Below are 23688 nucleotides of genomic sequence, written 5' to 3'. Positions count from 1 at the left end.
ATTAGGATAAATGTCATATTTCTTTACATAGCTCTGGCATTATACACTTGAACAGGCTGTGACTCAGTATTTCACATGCCAAGTCATCAGAGAGGTCATAAATGTCTTCTTACATGAATGTGATACTTGGTATCAAAAGAATTATATATATTTTTTGGAAATATTATGAATGCGTGGCATATGTTCATAAATAACTTGAACCAGGGGTGTTTACATCATACTCCATGGTTTTAAATGAAAGCTTAAGTAATGCTGCAAAAGTTGTTACTGTTGGCAGCTGTCTGCCTGATATCATTTAGCAAGTAATTATAGTTGTTTAGTAATAATATAATTATATATATATATATATATATATATATATATATATATATATATATATATATTAGCATAATTAAGTCCATTGGTGCATCCTAGGCTATTGATCACTAGATCAATTATAAGCCTATGTAACCCAAATGTGCCCCATAAATTTGATTTATATACTTTATATAGAGGAGTGATTTACTGACTACCTCTGCTCATCAAATTATCATATTTCTGTAGATATTTTTGGCATTGTGCACTTGGATGGGTTGTGATTCAATATTTCACATGCCAAGTCACCAGAGAAGTCATGAATGGCTCCTTACACCAGTGAGGGTTACTTGGGACTACAAAAATGATTTTTCCTGGCAATATGAATGCATGGCATATGTTCATTACTGTATTAGTAAATTGGACCAGTGACTGCTTACTGCGGTGGTGGTGCTGCGGTAGCGTTGTCGTCTCACAGTAAGATGTTGTCCTGTTCGATTCTCAGCTAAAGCGTCTTCTGTATGGAGACATGCGTGAATGGGCGAACCTTCATTGAAGGTTGTGCATCAGGGCTGGCAACTCGGCACGTAAAAATATACTGCCAATCATTAGCAGACCGGAGTTCCACTGTGGCGACCCCTAACCGGGAAAAGCCGAAAGACGCAACAACCAGTGACTGCTTACATGATGCTCCATGGTTTCAAAAGAAAGTATACACAATGCTGAAAAACTTTGCAGTAATAGCTGGTGTCTAATTAGCACTCCATGGCAAATATTTATATTTATTTGTCCATTAAAGATGAAGGCATTCATACCATTTATAATTATGCAAATATCCCAGAAATGGAGTGGAATCTGCAAAACTAGTTTGCAACAAAATGAAGATCACACCTGCCTGAACAAAAGTTACACTGATTGCTGGGGACTGTGTACTGTGTTCACGTATATATTAATAGTCGTTTGCATTATTATAGTAAATAATTTCATGTATAGTCTAATTACTTGTTCATTATAAAATTATTGTTATCACTGGCTGACATATTAATGTCACCATAGTGAAGAGGACTGGGTGCAAAATAATTTTTATATTTTAACTTTTTCAGTAACTTTTATCATTTTTGAGATATATAGATTTCTTTACAGCCAGGTTGGAAATCTGAATTCTCAGAATTTTAGTTAAGGTGAGCACTGTCCGGGCAGGAATTCTTTAGGTGTCAGGCGGTGTGAAAGTCAACTTATAATAGCAAGGAAATGTCCTGAAATTACAGGTCCACTGCACTAAGTGCAGCATCAAATGCTACAGAAATGGGATCTATTAGGTTTACTGGGATTAATCACAAATCATTTAATTTAGTAGTTAATTAATTATCTAATTTTGTTAACTGGGTGGCGAGCTAGTCAAAGATCATTCTAATTCATAACTGGAGCCATAAGACAAAGACACGTGCATTCAGAGGTACAGAGTTAGTGAACTAAAACAGTAGCAAGACACAGTCAACAAAGTTGTTTAAAAAGAAATATGAATAAGAAATAGAGCAGTAGTAACATAATCTGTCACCCTAAGAAGTCCCCAGATGTACTCTCTTCATCCTAAAATTGGTCTTGAAGTTGAAGACCAAAAGAAAAAAAATCTTCTACTTTGAACTGTAACAAGCTGCTTCAAGCTGCTTGCTGCAATTACTGTTCTAACACTCTGACTGCTGAGCTCCTTAAATGCAGTATTGGCATTCATTCAAGAAGATAAAATATCACCTGCAGCTTCTTGTTCATATGCAGTATTGAATGTATGCTCCACTGGCAACTACTGATTGTGCTCACTAACCGGTTGTGCTCAAGACAGCTACTCTCTTTGCGCTGTCTAGTTACAGCTTTGAGAAATGGAGTACAACAAAATACATGGGAGTAAAGTAAAACCATAACAAAAATAGTAAATAAAAGGAGAAACATCATGCTTATTTAACATATATTAATAAGAATTAAAGTATGAACTAAAGAGATATTTACAGTATGTACAATATACACAAAGTAATAAAACAAGGAAACAATCGGGCAGGTAATATAACCTTAATAAAGCAGGTAGCAGAAATGGGGAGGTGATTAACATATGATTAAACACATGTAAAACATTAAACTACCCACTACCTTGTGACCTTCACAAACATACAATTTAATCAGGGCTTCTATCTTTGTATGCCAAGAGCTGGTAGGCATGTTGTATTCATAATAGTCATGGTACAGCCCCATTCTGTAAGAGCCTGCAGTACTATGTAAAGGAAGAACCTCCAGACCAAGCACTCCAGTTTGTTACCTAGTATGGCTGCCAGTTCAGCTAGTGTTTAGGGGATTTGCTACTGGCAAAGGTGTCAGTACCTCAGCCTCCTCAAATCTTTATTTCCAATAGTTATTCACTATAAAATAAAGAATGCCTTCAATCTCATGCACCACCTGCAGCTGGTAGCATTGCCTATACCTACCACACAACTCGCTGCAAACACTTCACTTCAGCAGTGTATGTATACTAACCCCCTCAGAACATTTGCAGTTTCATCCACAATGTTTTCTTCATTATTACTTTATAACAGAAGTCTTAAATAGTAATGGCTAGTTTCAATTTCTAGACTTAGTTAGACTTAAGTGCATGTAATTCATTCATACCACACATTGGTCCTCTGCAGTGTTTTCAGTACTTCCTGCCCTGACACATGGTTAAAGGACTATTATACAATGGTAGCTCATTAACATTCAAAAATGTGCACACTGATTGGTCAGCCCAGCCAGAGTGCCCATTATCAATCAAGCATATACCAATAAAAAAAAAAAGTCCAGTCACCCAGACTTTCTTCTGTTAATATATGCTAAAGCTTTCCAGTTTTCTTTAGCTATGAGACTGAGAGGTACATACGGAGGGCAGAGAAAATTCAAGGAAAATCAGATACCTTAACTAAAGAAACTTACCTGATTTTCCTTGTCTTTTTACCCACTCTCATACCTGTAAACTGTCTGGATTTCATACTTCTTTTTTGTTTCTTCAAAAAAAAAAAAAAAAAAAGCAAAGGAGATCTTTTTTTTTTCGTTGCTTCCATTCTAAAGCACTGATGTACTGTGCAAGTATGCATACACAGTACATCAACAAAGTAGCAGAATATGGAGACAACATGGAGGAACACCACAGCGCTATTATATAGACATTTATGAAAAGTAAGCAATTTCTTTCTTAAATGATATAAGTGTAGAATAGCAATGACCATCTCCTGGGTGTGATATATTGAAGATTTACCCATGGTTGCCTTTGTTCAATCACTTAGGCTTTGCCATCATGATTAAACCACACCAACCATGTGTAAATCTTCAATATACCAGACCCACTCTTTGGTTATTGTTATATCATTCAGCTTATCTCCCTCATTATATCACTATTTGCCTAATTTATCTGTACAAACCCACTGTACTTATAGGACTGGACTCCTTTTTTATTCATGCAGCAAGATTTCTAGGATGCCAGTATCAGACGTCACATGATCAAAACTCTGACAGCATCAGCAGATGTTTTTCCTTTGCAAGGAGTTCAGCATGCCTAGCCCTTATACAGTCTGTGAATAGTCAAGTTTTCAGCACTCCAAAAAGTAAGATCACACTCTACCCCAGACTTCCATCATTGTGTGCCTTTCTTCAGCCTCTGTTTTTTACTGTTTGGAACCATCCTTGTCCCACCACAATTCTTTTTTTCCTGTTCTTATTACTTTATTGGTTTCTCCTTCAGACAGATATTACTTCCTGTCCTGTGCTGCATAACTCCTGTACTGTTAAAGGCACCACCCCTTAGCCACATACGTTCTCCAGCTGCCACCCACCTGCTGTGCCATCTTCACCTAGCCCTTTTCCACCTCATACTTAGGCTTCATTTGCTCCATCTTTGACTTCCACTGGTGTGCCTTCCTCCTGACAGTGGATTTTTACCTTTTCAGCTGGATCACTGTCCCTCTTCACTTTGTATGCCTTTCAATCTCTTAGTGCAAAAATCTGAACAAAGCTTAAAATAATGAGGAGCAAAAGACCCAAAATAGGGACAGTTTTGAAATATTGCTCTTATAGGCTTAGAAAGTTGCTTGAATAACAGGATTTGTGTTCCCATTAATTTTCTGAAGAACGTCAAGTCTGAAACTGAAATACCATTATTTGGTGAGTTCATTCCTCAGTGACATGCCAGAAAACCACAAGTTTTATGAGGAACAGACCAAAAACATGAGGCCAATATCTGGACATTTGAAAGGCAAGCAATTCTCTGGTGTTTGGAAGAATATGATCTTTCTTGTTCATGTCTATGCTGGGTCACTTCAATATTCTTGAGATGTATTTTAGTGAAGATGTGCAAAGCAATTTTTGACCTGCATCTCACAATTTGTTGCCCTAAGGACTCAAAGAATCTTTGATAGAGGGGGAGGGTCTAGTGATATTAACTTCTGATCACAGAGAAGCTTGGTCTGTATGCCTGTGTCCCTCAACTTCCACCTAATGGTTTGACAAGCCCGATTTGTGTGCTTACTTGTCTCAGCTGGGTGCTAACAGGTGACAGGCTTGCCTCTACCTACACACTGTAATGACATGACCTTTGCTCGTCTGCAGATGACATGAGGCAGACTGGCTCCTCTTTAGCTACCTTCCCTTTGCTGTTATCCACTGTTTAGCTTTTAGGGTATGTACTTTACATAATACTTGTCTTTGTTTCTTAGTGGCTTGCTCAATCCTTCTGGGTTTCTGTGATGCATTTAACCTGCTATGCAGTTTCTCCATCCCCCCTAGAATTTGGGCCAGCTCTCTTTCAAAGATGGGCATTGTATGCCAATAATCTGATCAGGTGAGCATTTGTTCAGCTTGTTCAATAGGAAATTAACATTTTTTTTTGTTAAAGTTACACTGCTTCTCTTGGCTGGAAAGTGTACCCATGCACTACATACTTTCCAGTCTGAGCTAAGTGTTAAGGGCGTTGAGCACCAACACATCTTTTGTGACATTATTGAACCTCTGTTTAAGCATGATACCTGAGCTAATGTACCCTTTAGCATCCCCAGGACAGCATATCATTTTCATCTCTGTGGAATCAGTGCCAAAGGCCATTTTCATACTGCTAGATATTAATATATTACTTGCCATACCATAATACGTGGATCACCCCAGCAGCTTGTACATATCAAACTTTGGGACTAGGAATGAATGCTTACTATTCATGTAACTTTATTGCTTAGACTTCATAGTGCCCCTTCAGTGCAACCAGAAGGGCTGTAATTATTACATTCTCTCTTGCACAGTGTACTACAAACAGAACGGGTGTACACCTCACTTTTTAAAGCTGTGACACCTTTTCTCATATTCTGTTTAAAGAACACGGATGAAAAAGAAGTGCCTGTGCAACTGAACTTTGAATTTTAATGAAGTACTGGAATAGTAACTCAGTAACCCCTTATAATATGTTTACTGCAATTGTTCCTCTTTTGAGGGTGCTGGATCCTGTGATTTATTCCTCACTCCAAGTGGATTAGCTGAACACTTTGAAGATGGTCAGTGTGTTGCGTTTCTGTATATTTATTGGGAACAAGCCATAAACATATTGCGCACTCTTAATTTGCCCGAAAGAGAAAAAGACAAGGCAGTTGGTGCAGAGAGATGAGGCTATTGTGAGCTGCAGTTCTTGTGCTACAGGGTTTGATTCCTTTAGTCCTTGTTTGCCTCATGTGCGGCGCAGTGGTGCAGCGGTTAATGCTGTCGCCTCACAGCAAGAGGTTCTCTGGTTCGATTCCCGGCTGGGGTGCCTTCTGTGCGGAGTTTGCATGTTCTCCCTGCGTTTGCGTGGGTTTCCTCCGGGTACTCCGGTTTCGTCCCACATTCTAAAGACATGCTTCTGGAGCATTTCTCCCCTGGCCTCTGCTGAAAACAGGATCTGTGGAACCTAGTCGGACTTTCCCGGTCAACAAATGTTAAATAAATAAATAAATGTGTGACCTTGAGCAAGTTAATTAATGAAGCATTCCTCCTGAGTCACCCACGAAAAGAATTTGAACACAAAATCCTAAAATAAATTCATATAAAATTATAAAATGCAAATTTCTCATTTTTCTCATAATTGTTGTTGCATCTTTTAATTGCTACTCCATAGTATTTGATATTTATTGTCAATTTACATCCTGTTTTTGATATGTACAGCTTACTGCCTCTCTGTTCCACTTTTATTGTTCTTTGTGAGTAATTTCACCCTGGGCAGTACCTCCAAATGATCAGTCGTGATTAGTTTACTACCCAGGTAAAAAAAAATCTACAATAATTAAACAAATAAAACTTGCATATTTCTTGAATAGAAATATGATTATGAACTGCTTGTTGGTGCCAAGGAGGCAAAAATACTTCATACTGTAAAGTCTGATAAATGCAGCTGAAATGTTAGCCTCATCCTGATAACATGCTTGTTTTTACTGTAGTGGTGAATGTCCCAGAAAAGTTAGACTAAAATTGTCAATCGTTCATTTTCTGATACAAATTTTTATCTTATTCAAAGTTACAGAAAGTGACATAAGACAGAGCAGCTGTCTTGCTTGGGACACCACTGTACTGCAGAATGGACACACACACACACACACACACACACACACACACACACACACACACACACACACACACACACACACACACACCCACCCACCCTATGTTTAGTTTAAAGGCTCCTCAGGATCAAAAGGATATCAGCATACCTTTGAGAGGTGCTTGGAAACCAGAGTCGCTAGTGACAACCCGTGCAGACACATGCCAAGACAAGTAGGCTCTGCCCAGAGGGCACCCCCACTGTGGCCAGACTGGAATTTCAAGTTCTAGTAGGCATAACGTTTGTGTATGTTGACATCTGAAGGACTTTTTATTATACAGGTTAAGGCAGAAGAATATTACAGAAATTTGCATTCTCAAATGTAGCTAGACAGATTGATTACCATTCTGTGATTTTTCAATTTTTTTTTTTATTAATGGTCTTGTAAGGAGCATAGTCTGCTTAAATTACTCTTTAAATAAAACTGCCCCTTGGATGTCAGTTTAAAGACATATGAAGTCTCTCTTTGGGCTTGTAATGCTTTTGCTTTAAAGGAGCTGTGAAGTTTACATTCATAATTGATGCAAAAACGTGTTAATGCAGAGAAGTTATGTTAGCAAACAAATGTCAGTGAATCTCTAAATGTAACTTTTGACAGTTTAAAAACCTTTATGTTAAAGGCATTATCTTCAAAGTCAAATAGCTCTGCAGTTGTTAAATACACTAGAAAATATCTTTAACACATTATAACTTATTTCTGTTGGAGAAGTGGTAATTAACTGTGCAATGCACACTGCACTTTGTTGGTTTATATTAACTTTTTATATTATTGTGGGAGATTTTCAAATCTACTTTCCTCAGTTATATAATTCTTCAACTGTCTGCACATAGTGTTGGTAGTTCAGAATGCATACAGGAAAATATATAACGAGAGTCAATTTCAGACTTTACATACTTACCAGAGAGCCATTGTACTACTGGAATAGCTTGGAAAATGAGTAGAATTTCTATACCTATCAACTGTTAAATAAAGAGAGAGAGCCATGTAATAAGAAAGTTGGAAAAGGAGAGATTCCATCACAGGCTAGCTCTGCATGAAAAATATTAATTTGTTGTATTTTGAGTAGGTAATACATTAGGTTATGAACCATAATTTAATACAAACTCATTTTAACACAATGGTTTACACTTAACAACAGCAACAAAGTATCAAGTTTTATTTGATTGTTATATGTAATTTCAGTAACTGGAGCTCCCTGTTGCATGTTGTAAAATTTAATGAAGAATTGTCTGTGATTCAGTTACTAATACAACACTTAGTAAATTATGTTTTTTTTAACAGTTCACAAAGCTGAAAAGTTTGCAAATTCAGTGTAAATGTGTATGTTTCCAATTAATCACGAAAACTTGCAATTTGAATGTTTTCACTGGTTAATTTTGAAGTAATTTTGACAGTTGAAAAAGAGTGGTCATTTTCTCTTAGAATGAAAACTCCCAGCCATACATGTATATCTCCATCTACAATAATATAAACATTGCTAATAAAGCAGCATAACTTGTATATTAACTTAGTGTTAGAAAGATGTGATGTTCAGGTCTGCAGATCTAAAACTCCACATACCCAAATGTCACATACCTGTTTTGCATGACTAAAGCAAGACTCTCTCTTCCTGTACTGATGTTTGTATTCTGATAGGGAATGTAATAAGTGGAGAAGAGTATGAACTTGTATAACTAATGCATATGCTGACATATCATACATGAAAGCAAATGCAACATTTAATCACTGACTGGGAAAGTTATTCACATAAAAAAATACTGTTACATTCTGTGCAGCTGCAGAGATTTCCAAGCAAACCCATGCATGTCTGGACTAGGAAAAAAATAGGTGGTATCAGTAGGTCAACTCATCAAACTGAGCAGGACCATTAGAGTCCTTTTTGAGTAATGACCCAGTTTCAGTAATAGAGGAAAATGTATATTTATATGACTTCTATATAATATCATCATCATTAGGGTTATCTTGCAGAATATAACACTGGAGTAGTAACCATGTATGTAATACAAGATGCAGACATGAGTATTGTGAAAAAAATGAACATTGTGATTTTGTTTTTATTTTTCTCTGGTAGTGCTTGGTTTTAAATATGCTACCTGTCTGCTGTCTGTCTACCCATGTATCTACCCATCAAATTTTTTCTTTTACTTTGTAGATGATATAACTTAACAAGTAAGGACTATAATTCAAGGTATATTTATTTTCATGTATTTGATTGCTAAGTCCCACTGTGCATTTTTACATTACTTAGATGCTGTGCAAGTACAGAGCTCTTGTTTTGTATATCAGTATAATAATCTGTGAGACCCCCCCCCCCCGACTCTGATCTGTGGTTATGCAGCTCCTCATACCCCCAAACTATTTGCAGTACAGCTCATGATAACACTTTCCAGGCACCATTTCAATACATAAATGCAGCCTTAAACTGGTTTCTACTTGTATATGGACTTGTGAACAATGGTTCTGGATCATTGTAAGTCATTGTAAGCTTGTAAAATGTTTACCAGTGTGCTTTTTACTAGGCAGCGGAATTTATATACTGTCTCTGTTTCAGTCTTTCTAATTTTTGAAATAAATTAATATTTCATTTAAGATATTTTAAAAGTAGTTTATCGTGGTACAGAAAAACTGGGCCCTGGATTTTCACAGATATTGTGGGCAAAGGCATAAAAGCATCCTGCATGCTACCACTTTATATTGTGATTCACAGAAATAGATCACAATTCATAATGGTGGTGCACAAATGTACTCTGTATGTTGTGAACACCCCAGTGGAGTATATTGTATGTAGCACTGCTGTGCCCCCCTCATTCCCAGTCCTTCCACAGTCAGTCAGCTGCTGTACTGTCATGTGTTGCAGGATGATGTAGCACAGTACAGTAGAGAATATCTATGTTCAAAGCTATGCTTTACTTACATTTGTACATAGATATCATTTGCTGTGCTGTGTGCCTGACTCTGATTCATGAAGGTATCACAGCCATTATGAATGCCAACAGAGATAGGCTCATCACCTTAGTTTAGTAACGTTGGATCTTATGCTAAGTTCATCAGCATCACTGTGTGGAGGAAGGACAAGGTAGCAGGTTTGCCTGCACTGTAGGAACTCTATTACAGGTAAGTGTTTTCCTACTGGGCAGTGGAGGTGTTGGGTCTTTTTTGTTTTGTTAGTGCTAAGGAATACTGAGCAACGTATTAGCAGTGGAAGGGGAAATCACTTGTAGCCAAGTGCCCTTTCATTATGATTTACACAGCTCTTGTTCCATACGTTACATTGTTGCGATCCAGGTGTGCTCCAGTTGATTGGTCTTGCTGAATCACATATGACTGGAGTGCAGTTTGCATATGTACTCTGTTTATGGGGTGCAATGCCTACACAGTGGGGCCACATATGTGGTCTTGCCCCATTGTGTACAAATGATTCTAAATTGCTAAGGACTTTGGTGCACAAGTAATGTATACCCGTTCTGAGTCACTGTTTATTAATATTTATAAATAGGGTTCAATGTTTTTTAGAAGCAGATGTGAACATTTAATCCTGCCTGTTTTAAAAAAGCTTGCTTGATGATGATGCTACTATGCCTGGAGTGAGGTATGATAGAGTTTATTACCACTGTTTTGAGTTGTTAGTTTCAAAAAAAATGTTTGTTTTGATACAGGAACCCGGGGCAGAGAGAAGGGAGAATTTACCAATTTGCAAGGAATTTCTGCTTCAGCCAGTGGCAGGATAGTAGTCGCTGACAGCAACAACCAGTGTATCCAGGTAATGATGTTGACAGATATATTATGCAAGATTCTCTGCAAATTTATTGTTCTTTTTCCTGATGTTTGTGTAATGACGTTATTTACCTAAATATGACTTTATCTGTTCCACTTGCCCATTGCTTTGAAGATACATAGGCCTAAAGGTAATGTGCCTGAACTATAATTGTTTCACAATGTTAGGAAACTCACGACTCATAAATTAAGGACCATTATCTGATAGTCACATTATTAGGAATTCCATGTCTAGCTGAGATACGTCTCAGTGTCTCTACAGCAGTTTGACTTATAGTGTTATGTAGCTGTACAACAAAAGATAAATGTGCATCTTACTACTGAAACAATTCGCTCCCCCCTTATTTGGGGTAAACAAAAATATCATCAAATATCATCTCAAATTTCTAACTGCTGTTTCTGAATGTGTTACATACATCATAGTTCTGCACCAATCGCTCTCTCTGTTGAGACATCTTAGGCGAATTAAAGAATATCACAAGCTTGTACTTAGTCATGGATTGGTGTGACTTAACACAGCTCATCACAGCTTGATTAGGAATGATGATTCTGTTTTCTTTGGATAATAAGCCTTGAATATGAGAAAGTTCATTTCAATAAAGAAAAATATAAATGATTGGATGTCATGATGCAGCATTCTCTGGCCATTGTATCACAATGCCTTTGTTCAGTTTATTTACTCTTTGTTGACTGGGTTAGTCCCACTAGACTAGTAGTCTTTTTTCAGGGGAGACCCAATCTGGTATTTGTACTATTAGGGGAAATGTGGCCAGGGCCAGGAAATTTCCCTACTCTTTCGATGTGTGCTGTGGGATCTTTTACATCCACCCTAGCTATTACCAGCTCAAGAAGATGAGATCAACTGTGATATGGTTTATGGTTTGATACCATAGTAAGTATTCTGATATCATGGCAGCTAGACACTGTAGCTAATGTTTCCTTTTCTGTCTGAGCACAGTATATCTGAGAATGAGTAACAGCTATTGGCCCATAGGCTAGTGGCATACAATCCCTCAGTAACACTGCCCAAGGCTTTGATGCCAAGCATCTACCTGGAAAATGAAGTTATGACATATCATACAGCTTGAGTGCAGGTGCCATAAATAAGTTTTGATGCATCATACAGTTTGAATGCAGGTTCCATAAAGCATTTCATAACTTTGTTTCTTGCTCCATTGACTAAAACAATGAGACATAGCACTGTATCTCATAAGTTAGAAAAGAATGTTGAAAAATAATGCACAGTACCTAGGAAATGCATAGAAAATGGATTGGCATCAGGCATTTCCATATTCACAACTGCTTTGACTGTCGGCATCAGGTTTAAGACCTTCTGAAATCAGTATATGCCCCAAGTACTTGAGAGAGGTTACATCAGTCTGACAGTTACTTTTGTTAAACGTCTTTTTGAATTAATCTGTTTAGCAGCTTCACTGGGCTTAAGTCATGTTCCCACTCTGTAGCACCCGAGACGTAGAAGATCATTAGTTTTATTGAAAAAAACATGTAACCCTGCATTCATTTTACCTACAGTTCTTGGGGATATTTTGGGGGATAGAAGAGATTCCAATAAGTAACCTTGGAAAGCTGTATCTGCATTGGATCATATTAATTGAACAGCCCCAGGAAGTAGCTTTGTATAGCTTAGTTTCAGAACTCTCAATTAGCATTAAGAACAGAAGCGAAATTGGGCTTACACATTCATTCTTTTCAAGTAGATAATGTCCCTTTTTAATCTGTCTGTTTAAAGTTTCAGGATCTGTCATTATTCTCACTTTATCCTGTGGTGCTGTTATTTGCCCATTTATTTAGTTCCGCTTACTTAACTGTAGTTTCCACTTGCTTCAGTGCTTGTTCATTTCCAGCTCTGAAGTTGTTCTTTGACAATGAAGCCTATGGTATTGTGTCATGGAAAATTTTAATGTGATATTTTCTTTGAAGTGAGCCCAAGTCTTGAAAAAAATCAGTTTATTCAAAATATTCACTACTTTGCAACATACATTCATCATTTGAGTATTGTCTGTCTGAACTTGCAGTGAATCATTTATCACCAAAGCTGTTTTATTGCACCTGCTAGCCATTATTAACATTATTATTTTGTCCACATGCTTCTCTGGTGTGACATCATGTGTTTCTTTTCAAGAGAATTTAGGCTTTGGTGCAGCACACTCATTTGCACCCCAACCAAGTCAAAGTTAAAAAAACATTTGACCACTTACATGCTGAAATTAAATGTTCACAATTGCTTACTGACTGTTAAGACTTCCATTTTTTTAACATGTCTAACTGCCTTAATGAATGAAGTGACAGGTGGTTTGCAATCTGTTAAACTGTCATGATTACTTGTTTAATAACTGCTTATAAGCTGTCAGACTTTTTCTGTTGAGGTTTGGTGCCCTCTGCAAGATGGCAGCTGGGGCAAATGCTCCATTTTATTTGCTCTTCATATGGCCCTTCTGGCATTATGTTATTTAGCATCTAACATAGATAACCGATTCTTTCTCTGAAGAACATTATACGGTGCTGCATAATAAGATGTCTTTATTACTGCTGGAAATAGAAACAATGGTAGACAAGTGATCATGAGAGGCATAAGATGTCTATCCATATACACATTTAAGACACAGTGAAGAGTTCATACCTCTCTTTTCAAGCATTTAATAGTGCTCGCCTACCAAATCAAGCAGAGCTGTACATGATAATGCAGTGTCTAACCATCTAGTCTTCAAGACTAGTCTTAAAGGTAGTCAAACTATTACTTTTTGAAGTATTGTGGTAACTTATGCTATAGGGTAGAAATACGTTGGGTTAGGAACCTTCCTCTCTAGCAAGTCTTGATTCTTGGTTGATGTGGATTTCATCTCTGGGCGCTTACAGAGTCATTAGTTTTGAAGAGCAGTAGAAGGTCAAAAGTATCTGGTCTTTCAAGGCTTGAAATGCAGGACAGATCACCTTGAAGCAGCTTGTAGGCTGTTGAGTATTAGGAAGGTTATGCCACTGTGTCTGGACAGTTCAAAGAATTAAGGCCTTTTAATTTTCTTAATAAGATATTTTTAGGAAATTTCCAGTTGAGCAATACACTTGAATTTATTCATACCAAAGAGGACATTGTATTCAGTGATTGGTCAGTTGACGGAAGAGATCAGAGGTAAGATGATTTATTTGGATCTTGAAGCTATTCCTTTGAAAATTAATTGGACCAGATAGCAGGATTTCCTGAGTACATTGGAAATGTGATTATCAAATGAAACACACATTAACCAGGGTCACTTTTTACAATATCTGCCTGAAGAGGAGTACCATTTATAATGTCGGAGTTGCAAACAGCTCTTTGAAGAATGCTCCTACTTTGCATTTTTTGCATTTAGCTTGAGGCCATTTTAGCATACCAAGTATGTGCATATTGCATCCCTTGTTGGAGCTGTTTAGCATTAGTGGAAGGGTGGATAACAGTGCATTGCTTGCAGTCATCAGCAAACTTGGGCAAACATACTTCTGGAATAGTGGAGTGGATGTCTGCAAAATAAATCCCAGACAGGTGAGGCCTCACCACTGATCCCTGTGATAGCCCACTAGTTACAATTTTATGTTCAGGAGAGATTGCTAGTCACTTTCATAACTTGGAATCTGTTAGATAGCCAATTTACAATCCAGCAGGTAACACAGAGAGTTAACTGTTTTTCTTTTAATAATACTAGCATGGGGAATAATGTCAAAAGCCTTAGCAAGTTTAAGATGAGCAGTGTGCACAGCGTGGCCACTGTCCACTGCCTCTAATAAGTTTTCAGAGAAGCTTCCTAGGTTCAGGACCTGCCATTCATAATGCAGACGGATTGGGGTCTAGATTCTCTAACTTGCCTATGTCTGCAAAAGTGAGTATGTTTCATGATTTTGTATATTAAGCTGATGAGACCAATCGATGTATAATTACCCAGCTGTGTTGCACATACTTGCTTGTGTGGGGGAGTCACAATGGCTGTTCTCCACACAACAGGCACAAACCATGTGGATAGGCTGAAGTTAAACAGTTTAAGTAGGAGCTCAGATAGCACATACTCAGCCATGATGAGACTGCAACCTGGTATGAAGTCTGGTCCCATAGAAGTATTGTTTTTAACTTTTGTCAGGGATTCTAAGACTTGAGCCAAAGTGATTTCAGAGGAAACTAAATTTTCAAGTATACTGAGGGCAACAATATGGGTAGGTGGGGTGAATTTTGCACTAAATTTGTCAGGTAATATATGGGCTATATCCTTGGGATTAGAACGTGATATTATTAGAAATGTTGAATGATTAAAATGTTTAGTTGAGATTAATATAAAAGTAAAAAAAAATCTTTAATTAATCTTATACTAATTATCATAACTTACAATACTTACAAATGTTTTACAACAATAAACTTAGCAAATAAAGAAATTGGAAGGCTACTGTGATATGCAGTACACAGAACAAAGCTTGCGAACTTAGAACAAACAATAATAATATACAACCTGAATATTTTTAGCATTTTATTTTGAGACCTTTAAATACAATAAAACACATGTTGATTGTGGTCTGACTTAAATTTTCAAGATGCAACTATGAAACTATTAATGTTTAATCTTTTAAATTCATGATTAAAAAATAATATTGAGGTTGTTTTAACTAGTTAATCACTATAGTTAACGTGTTTACTCAGCAGCCCTATAGATGAGCTCAGTGCATTGTTGGACATTATTCCTTCATTTCGTGACATAACCAAATACAGATCTTTGGTTTTGCTTGGTATCTCTAGTGACCCTAAATTCGTACCGTACTTTACATTATTTTAATAGTATTCTAATCCTTGCTGGCATGTAACACTGTGTCAGGGGAATGAGGATTTCTTAAAACTTTTCATTTTTGTTATTTTTTATATTGCACTTTATTAATACGGGAGTTCCTAAATTTTCCATTATATTTTGGGGAGTTGGGTACTGACTTTTCTATGCAACTCTTTATGTTCTTATAAAAGTCAGAGATGAATGCAGCAGCCATCTTAGCTAGGCCCACTTTCAAGAGATTGTTGGAAATTTTGCATATGTCTGAAGTTGAGGTAGGTTTGCTCTGGTGGACTCCCTAAACATGGTCTTGTTTGGGGTGGGATAGTACCCCTGCACCTGAGTGAGATGACAGATTTGTGGTTATATTGAAATAGGATTGAGGAGATGCAGTGTACAGCATAGGAAGAGGCTAGGTTGGTAAGGGCCTGGTCAAGGATATGAGACCCACTATAGTCAGTTTTATAATTTGGTCCAACTCATTGGTATTGAAAAAGTATAGGAAACACTAAGCATATCCATTTTAGAGGTGGAAGTTCACTTACTGAGAACTCTGAAACACTTCTCAAGCACTTCAACTGCATCCAGAGCCATCCAAGCAAAGATAATATTTTCTTGTTTTACTGCTCTTGTTCTTCTATTTGCTTTATAAGTGATCACTACTGTTTTTGAGCATTTTTAAAATATTTCTTTAATTTGTGGCAAAAACAGTCATTTCTCTGTTTGTTGGCTTTTCTAGTTCTGTTTGCCTACAAACTGCCTTGCAGAAGGGTTGATTAGTCAAGGACTTGTTTGGTAGTTGTTTGTTTATTTATACAGCATTTGAAAACTCCTTTTGCTGTGTTTTTACATTAAGAAATTCCAGAATCATCCTTCTTATGGCAGACGGTTTTTACCTGGTCTCACTGAGCTGGGAAACATTCCACGGTGCTGAAAGTGTGGTTGTTTATTGGAAAGAGGACATAGTCCTGTTTTCAAGCTGACTTAGGCATGTTTGCATGGAGCTTCCTACTGAGCAACATTGGTTAGCAGTGCCCTGTATACTAGCAAACGCATATTGATTAAAATTTCCTTATTAAGTTAGGTTTAGGTCTGAAACCTGTTATACGGTGTGGCATTGTACAGAATAAAGCTTAGAGGAGCTAGTTTGCACATGCAATACAGCACTATATAATATCTTGCCCTTAACCCCAGAAACAGGTCTGTGTATTGAATAGCACTACCATATCCTAGCACCATCTAACATCTTGCATTTAACCCCAGAAACTACCCTAGGTGACCAATGTTAACACCCAATACTTAATCCTAAACAGCCTATACTATTACCAGACTAGACAACATGGAACTGCAATTTCCAAATGTCTCTGTGATCATCGTGGTAGATTTGGGCATCTTAAGGCAAAGTAGCAATTACCTCATGTTCTCAGATAACCAGTTAATCATTAAAGAAAAAAAAAACAGAGATGTAAATACCCAACTTCCTTGGAGGGAAAAATCTGACATATGTCAGGAATTCTCACACTACATCACACACACACACACACACACACACACACACACACACACACACACACACACACACACACACACACACACACACACACACACACACACACACACACTTACTTAAAAGAAGCCTTCTCAAATCTGAAAGTTCTCCAAAGCCACCTAATGGCAGCACTGCTCCTCAGCAATCACTAAAGTACACGCCAACAGCAGCACCATACATTTCCCATAAGCCTTACACCCAATGATCCCTCTAGAGCAAAGCTCCATAAGACAAGCATATACTTTACCTAATACTGTTGTCACTGAAGACTCCATTGTGTGGCACACAGATGCACCATTCACCAGGTTAGACAGGATAATGCCACAGTATGAGCATAAAATGATTGATTTTATTAATTGGCTTAGTTTGTGGTGTCACTGCAGGGGGATCCAATATCTGTGTCAGTATGGGAGGACATGATTAACTAACCACATATCTCTGTCAAGAATGGGCTGCACCTGTCCCCCACCCAATTTTTCGATATTGGATAAAACCTTCTTCCCCCATTAGACCATTTTTAGGCAATGCCAAAAAGACAAATCTACCAACACAGTGAAGAGGTCTCCAAGTAACCTTAAGATGTTACTGCTTAATATAGGAGCCTAAACAAAAAACTCCACACCATTCATGCCCTCCAAACTGTAGAGAGTGTAGCCATCTGTGCCATGACCGAGACTTGGTTTAAAGCCTTAAAAAGTACTTCAGCAGTACAAGGCTAGATAGCCTTCCACACATTTAGAATGATAACAGCATAGACTTTGGCCAAAGGTGGTGGCATCTTGATCTACGTTAGCAACAAACATATTTCCAGTTGATTAAGCAGGATGATACCATGAAGTTCATCCATATGCAAATCACCATAGATAAGATCCCTCACCATGTCATGGCTAGTTATAGATCACCATCTATTACCCTAGAGTCTCACAACTCTTGCCTGAACCTACTAGAGGTGCTCACCTTACAACCAAATACCCCAGTCATGGGTGATTTTAATTACCCCTCTGTAGACTGGGAAATTTACACTGTCTCAAACTCACTGGAACAATACTTCCTGGAATTTATTAGCACAAACACTTTGAAACAGATTATGCACATTCCAACCAGAGGATCATACATACTGAATCTGGTACCTACCAACATGGAAGAGCATTGCAGCCTGCCTCCCCACCTGTCATGTCCTCACTGGTGAGGTCAGATCACAAAGCTGTGTCCTTTGAAGTAAAAATCAACCCAGAAAACCGAGGTAACAGTTAGGAACTATTCTGAGGCAAACTACATCCTATTAAGTGACAGTTTGTCAAAATTCAAGGCTCCCCCTAACTCCAAGGTCACAACTACCAATGCAGAATTATTCACAGAGTCCCTGTACAAACATATGAATAACTGCATAGAGGCTGCTGTACCTATCAGAATTAAGACCAAAACAAACACTAAAAACAAACCCCACGGGTGAAATCCTCGTCTAAACATGTTATATAATAAAAGGAGAAAATTCATGATCAAAATCAGGAAGAGCAACTCCCTTAAAGACAAGCGGTCTCTTATACAACTAAACAAGAAACTAAGAGGTCTAATTAAGTCCAACAAGTTCAACTATGAGGTCAGGATAGTCTCGCAGGCTAAGGATAGTCACAAGGCCTTCTTCAACTATGTCTGGAACCTTAAAGATAACACACAGCAGTGTGTGCTGAACTTTTGGTGAACGGTACCACCTTCACTGATCAGAGTGACATAGCAAATCTACTGGCTAATAAATTTAGTTTAAACTTCACCCACCAATCCCCCAGCTTCACCAGGTGAAGTCCACTTCAACATACTACTCCTTATTAGCAGGGAGCGGGTTCTGGAAGCACTAGCTAAACCCAACAACACTGCCTCTTTGGGCCCAAACAACATCCCTGGTTGCCTACTGAACAAGACTTATCAAAACCACTTGAGGCACTCTTCAACTAAAGCCTTGAAACAGGCTACATTCCAAATGAATGGAGGACTCCAACAGTCTCTCCACTCCACAACGGAGGACCATAAAATGATCCAGGGAACTACAAACCCATCAGTCTAACAAGCTTAACATGCAAAGCCATAGAATGAATTATCATGGAAATGATAAACAAGGACATTGGCAACCTACAGATTCTGGACCCATCCCAATTTGGCTTTGTTAAGGGAAGGTCATATCTGTTTAACCTAGTAGATTTCTTTCAGAGGGTCGCCAAGGCAATATACTAGGGTAAAATAGAGCATACTGCTTATCTTGACCTAGCCAAGGCATTTGATACAATACCCCACTCACGCATTCTTGACAAGCTCTCTGAGATAGGTATAAAGCCATATCTAACTCACTGGATTGTGGGCTGACTCACAAACAGGACATAATAAGTTAGGATTGATGAGATCACCTCCACTTAGAGACCAGTTGCCAGTAGGGTACCCCAAGCTGGGCCTGCTCCTGTTTGGTACCTACTTATTGGAAGTCAAGGCTAATATTCAAAGCTTCTGGCTCACCAAGTTTCTAGATGAATGTAAATTGGGATCCATTTTTGACTCTTCCCAAGACACCAACATCTTGCAAGAGGGTTTAACATAGACACATGACTGGTGCCAAAGGCGTGGCTCATTGCCAAAACATCGCATTTTAATGCTCTTTGGAAAAATGTCAACCGAAGTTAATTACTCAGTCAATAAAACACCCCTAAGACTCAACCCACTAGTAAGGGAACTTGGAACATATGTAGACAGCAATCTAACATTTGACCAGCAAGTAGCGAATATAGTAAGAAAATCTTTCTATGTCGCTCAGCTTATAGGTAATGATATGGCATCCAGGTCCAAGGAAGTTGTAGTACCACTATACTCAGCCTTATGGTTTCTAATTAAACTACCCCATGCATATAGTGTATGATTAGTAAACATTTTCAAGTGACTTGTGCTTGCTGTATTTAATGTTCTTAGTTCTGTGTTGCCTTTGTTTTATTTACTTTTCATGGTAAATGCTGTACCCTTTGCTGAAAGTGAGCCATGCCCATTTGGACTTCCTAATCAATAATCAAACAGTAAAAAAATAAAATAAATCTTAATCTGAATGATGCAAAGGAAGAATATGAAAATTTCAGAAAAGACAGCAACTTGATCTGGGTAAGCTGTGGAACTTGTGGGAAAGCAGCAACAAAGACTATGCACAACATATTATTAAGATCCATTTTTTAGGGGAAGAATGCACACTGATTGAGAAAATAATACAAGGAACAGCATATGGGATTACATTAGCTGCTCTTCTTGATTGTATGTAACATTATAAGTGAGTATTGGGAGGGATGAGGTGCATACCTTGGATCTAGATTGTTGTCACTTTTGAAGTGACACCCCCCGATCCCATGTGCAAAAATGGGAAAAAAAGAGGCTGCGAATGGATGGATGGATGGATGGATGGATTGACTGTGAGTGCTGAAAAAGATATTTATGATTTACAGTTTAGGCAAAAGATGTAGGGAAATCAAAGGTATTTGTATGACTGTAATACTGCAAACAAAATCCAGCACCCTGAGTGTGTATAGCAAAAGAACTGATTTATTGTCAACCAAACCGGTTTCAGCAGTTAGCTTTCTTCAGTGGTATGGTCAGAATGATTAGACAGTCCTTATTTATACATTATTCAAATGAAACATATGACATCATTTCCTGTTTAGATTAATATTTAGATGAGACATTAATCTAATACATGACCAGAAAATAAAAATAAAAATAAAATAAAACAGTGGAAAAAGAAATATAATCCACAATAAACCATCATAATGAGAAACCCACAAATATTACAAAATTATACTGTTGATAACATATTAAATGATAATGATAAATATATCAGACCAGTGAAAATTATTACAAAATGAAATTTAAAACTAAAAATGTTTGTAACCATAGTAGAAAATGGTAACAGGTAATTTATAGCTTATCATTGAGGCCCGGTGGAAACAAACCACCCAATTTGATTATCCATTTAGTTTCCTTGCTGTTTAACAGTTTATGCCATCCAGTTTTGAATGCTCTGTGACCAACAATCTTATCAATACAAATGAAAGAGAACTGAGCTGTCTTGTGTGCAACAGTATGTTTGTACAAAGCGTTGGCAGTCCTGGCATTTCTAATGTCACCTAAATGCTCAGAAATACGAATACGCAGCTGTCTAGAAGTTTGACCAATATAAAATGTCCGACATGTACATGTGGCCAAATAGATCACCCAGTCCGTGCTGCAATTGGCAAAATGATTAATGTTAAATATCCTGCCCGTATTCTTGCTGGTAAATTCCTTTGTTGTAAATATATATTTACAAAAAGAGCAGTGACCACAAGGATGACAACCAATCTATCTCCTGACATAGTAATCTGGGTCATGCAGACATCCTGAGATGTGATTCTTTTGTAATGTGAGAAATGTGATCCTAAAAGTTTTGCTATATTCTGATGTTGGTATGCCTTGAATAATCTGGAGTGCCAGATGTTAGAACGTAATGTTTTAATTTTTTTAACAAATTGAGTGAATAACATACTACAATCGTCAACTGGATCAGACGTACCACTTATTTGAATAGCAATAAATGGGGTGTTAGTTTTACAGTAAGCTATGACACACACCAAATTGAATTTTTGGATGTCCACCTGAGCAAGGAATTGGACAATACTCTTCGTACCACTGTGCACAGAAAATATCCGCAATATAACAGCCTTCTACATGCCTCTAGCCTCCACCCTAAACACATTATAAGAAATATTCCTAAAATCTCAATTTATCAGAATTAAGAGAATATGTTCATCTCATGTAGACCTTCAGCATTGTCAGAATGACCTTTCGAACAGATTTATACAGCGAGGGTATAACAAAATGGATGTCCAATCTGCAGCTAGTATGACCAACAATTTATCGAGAGATAGTTTATTGGGCTATAAAGATAGGACGGCTCAGTCCTCAGGTCAGCTACTTAGATTAGTAACCACTTTTGGCAGGAACACCTACCAATTACAAGACATTATCAGTCATCATTGGAATATACTGCAAACAAATACACATCTTGGTAAGTGGTTAGACGAGAGATGTCTTTACTCTTATCGTAAAGGCAAAACTTTAGGATCACATTTCTCACATTACAAAAGAATCACAGCTCAGTTCTCTTTCATTTGTATTGATAAGATTGTTGGTCACAGAGCATTCAAAACTGGATGGCATAAACTGTTAAACAGCAAGGAAACTAAATGGATAATCAAATTGGGTGGTTTGTTTCCACTGGGCCTCAATGATAAGCTATAAATTACCTGTTACCATTTTCTACTATGGTTACAAACATTTTTAGTTTTAAATTTCATTTTGTAATAATTTTCACTGGTCTGATATATTTATCATTATCATTTAATATGTTATCAACAGTATAATTTTGTAATATTTGTGGGTTTCTCATTATGATGGTTTATTGTGGATTATATTTCTTTTTCCACTGTTTTATTTTATTTTTATTTTTATTTTCTTGTCATGTATTAGATTAATGTCTCATCTAAATATTAATCTAAACAGGAAATGATGTCATATGTTTCATTTGAATAATGTATAAATAAGGACTGTCTAATCATTCTGACCATACCACTGAAGAAAGCTAACTGCTGAAACTGGTTTGGTTGACAATAAATCAGTTCTTTTGCTATACACACTCAGGGTGCTGGATTTTGTTTGCAGTATTCAAGGTTGGTTTATCCGTGCATCAACCGTACGTGCTAGCCTGCTCTTCTATATTTGTATGACTGTGCAAGGCTCTAATAAGACTATATGTGTGCATGCATTGCTCACCAAGAGGATGAAGATGATGATGATGTGGTGCAGATTTGTCACTATTTGTAACAATACCAGAAGTTAAGGTATATCATTGTGATGAAGGAATAAGGAGGGATATAACAGAAATATACAGGATGATGGTGTGGAAGTGTGGTTCTGTTTATCTTTCATAGAATCATAGGAAGGTCAAGGCATCTGAGTCTTGCAACCATTATGCCTTGCCAAGTCTAGTCCTAAACTGTACTTCCCCTTTGAAGAAGGGATAAACCAGTCAAGCCCTGGGAGAATCTATGGATAACCATTCAGTTATCGTGGTCTCCTTTTAGGTAAAATAGTGCATCACACTGTTTGATCTGCAGAGGGAGTCTATTCCAGAAATGAGGGTGATGCTGGATAACGATTCTGCCTGTCTGTCTTGTTTTATTAGTCTGCTGAAGCAAATGTAGATCTCTTTTTCTGGAAATTGTGGGACTATTTGACTTATGAAGGCACAAGAGATCCTTGGCTACTGGGTATCCGATTGCATGGATGGTGAGACATAAGCCTCCTCTGAGGAGTCTATTTGATAACAGAAAAAAAGGACAGTGCTTCTAGTCTTTTCTAGTAGCGTAGGAGTTTTAGGTCTGTGATCTCCATGGTCCGTAACATCTGGGGTTTTTCCAGTTGGTTGAAATGTCTAGTGAGGTACATCCCAAAGGGGGCATTGTATTCTAAAATAGACCTGATCATTGCTGAATGTAAGGGGGCAGTGGCCTTTGGCAGTTGGATGCACAAAGTAGATTTCCTGAAAACTGTTGCCACATAATGATCAAAGGAAAGGGAA

At 37.6% G+C, this 23688-nt stretch overlaps 1 protein-coding gene across 2 annotated transcripts in view; it reads left to right on the top strand.

Annotated features, from left to right (window-relative positions):
• The window catches only part of TRIM3 (tripartite motif containing 3), a 1155987-nt gene that overhangs the window by 885175 nt on the left and 247124 nt on the right, over positions 1-23688 (top strand). For both annotated transcript variants that reach the window (XM_044072220.1, XM_044072219.1), the window contains exon 7: positions 10583-10686. In XM_044072220.1, the coding sequence (XP_043928155.1) occupies positions 10583-10686 (104 nt within the window). The remainder of the gene's footprint in view (positions 1-10582; positions 10687-23688) is intronic.

Source organism: Protopterus annectens, chromosome 5.part0 (genome assembly GCF_019279795.1).
Source record: "Protopterus annectens isolate FY-2018-M chromosome 5.part0, PAN1.0, whole genome shotgun sequence".
Taxonomy (NCBI): domain Eukaryota; kingdom Metazoa; phylum Chordata; order Ceratodontiformes; family Protopteridae; genus Protopterus; species Protopterus annectens.
This window is presented reverse-complemented; position numbering and strand designations above follow the sequence as displayed.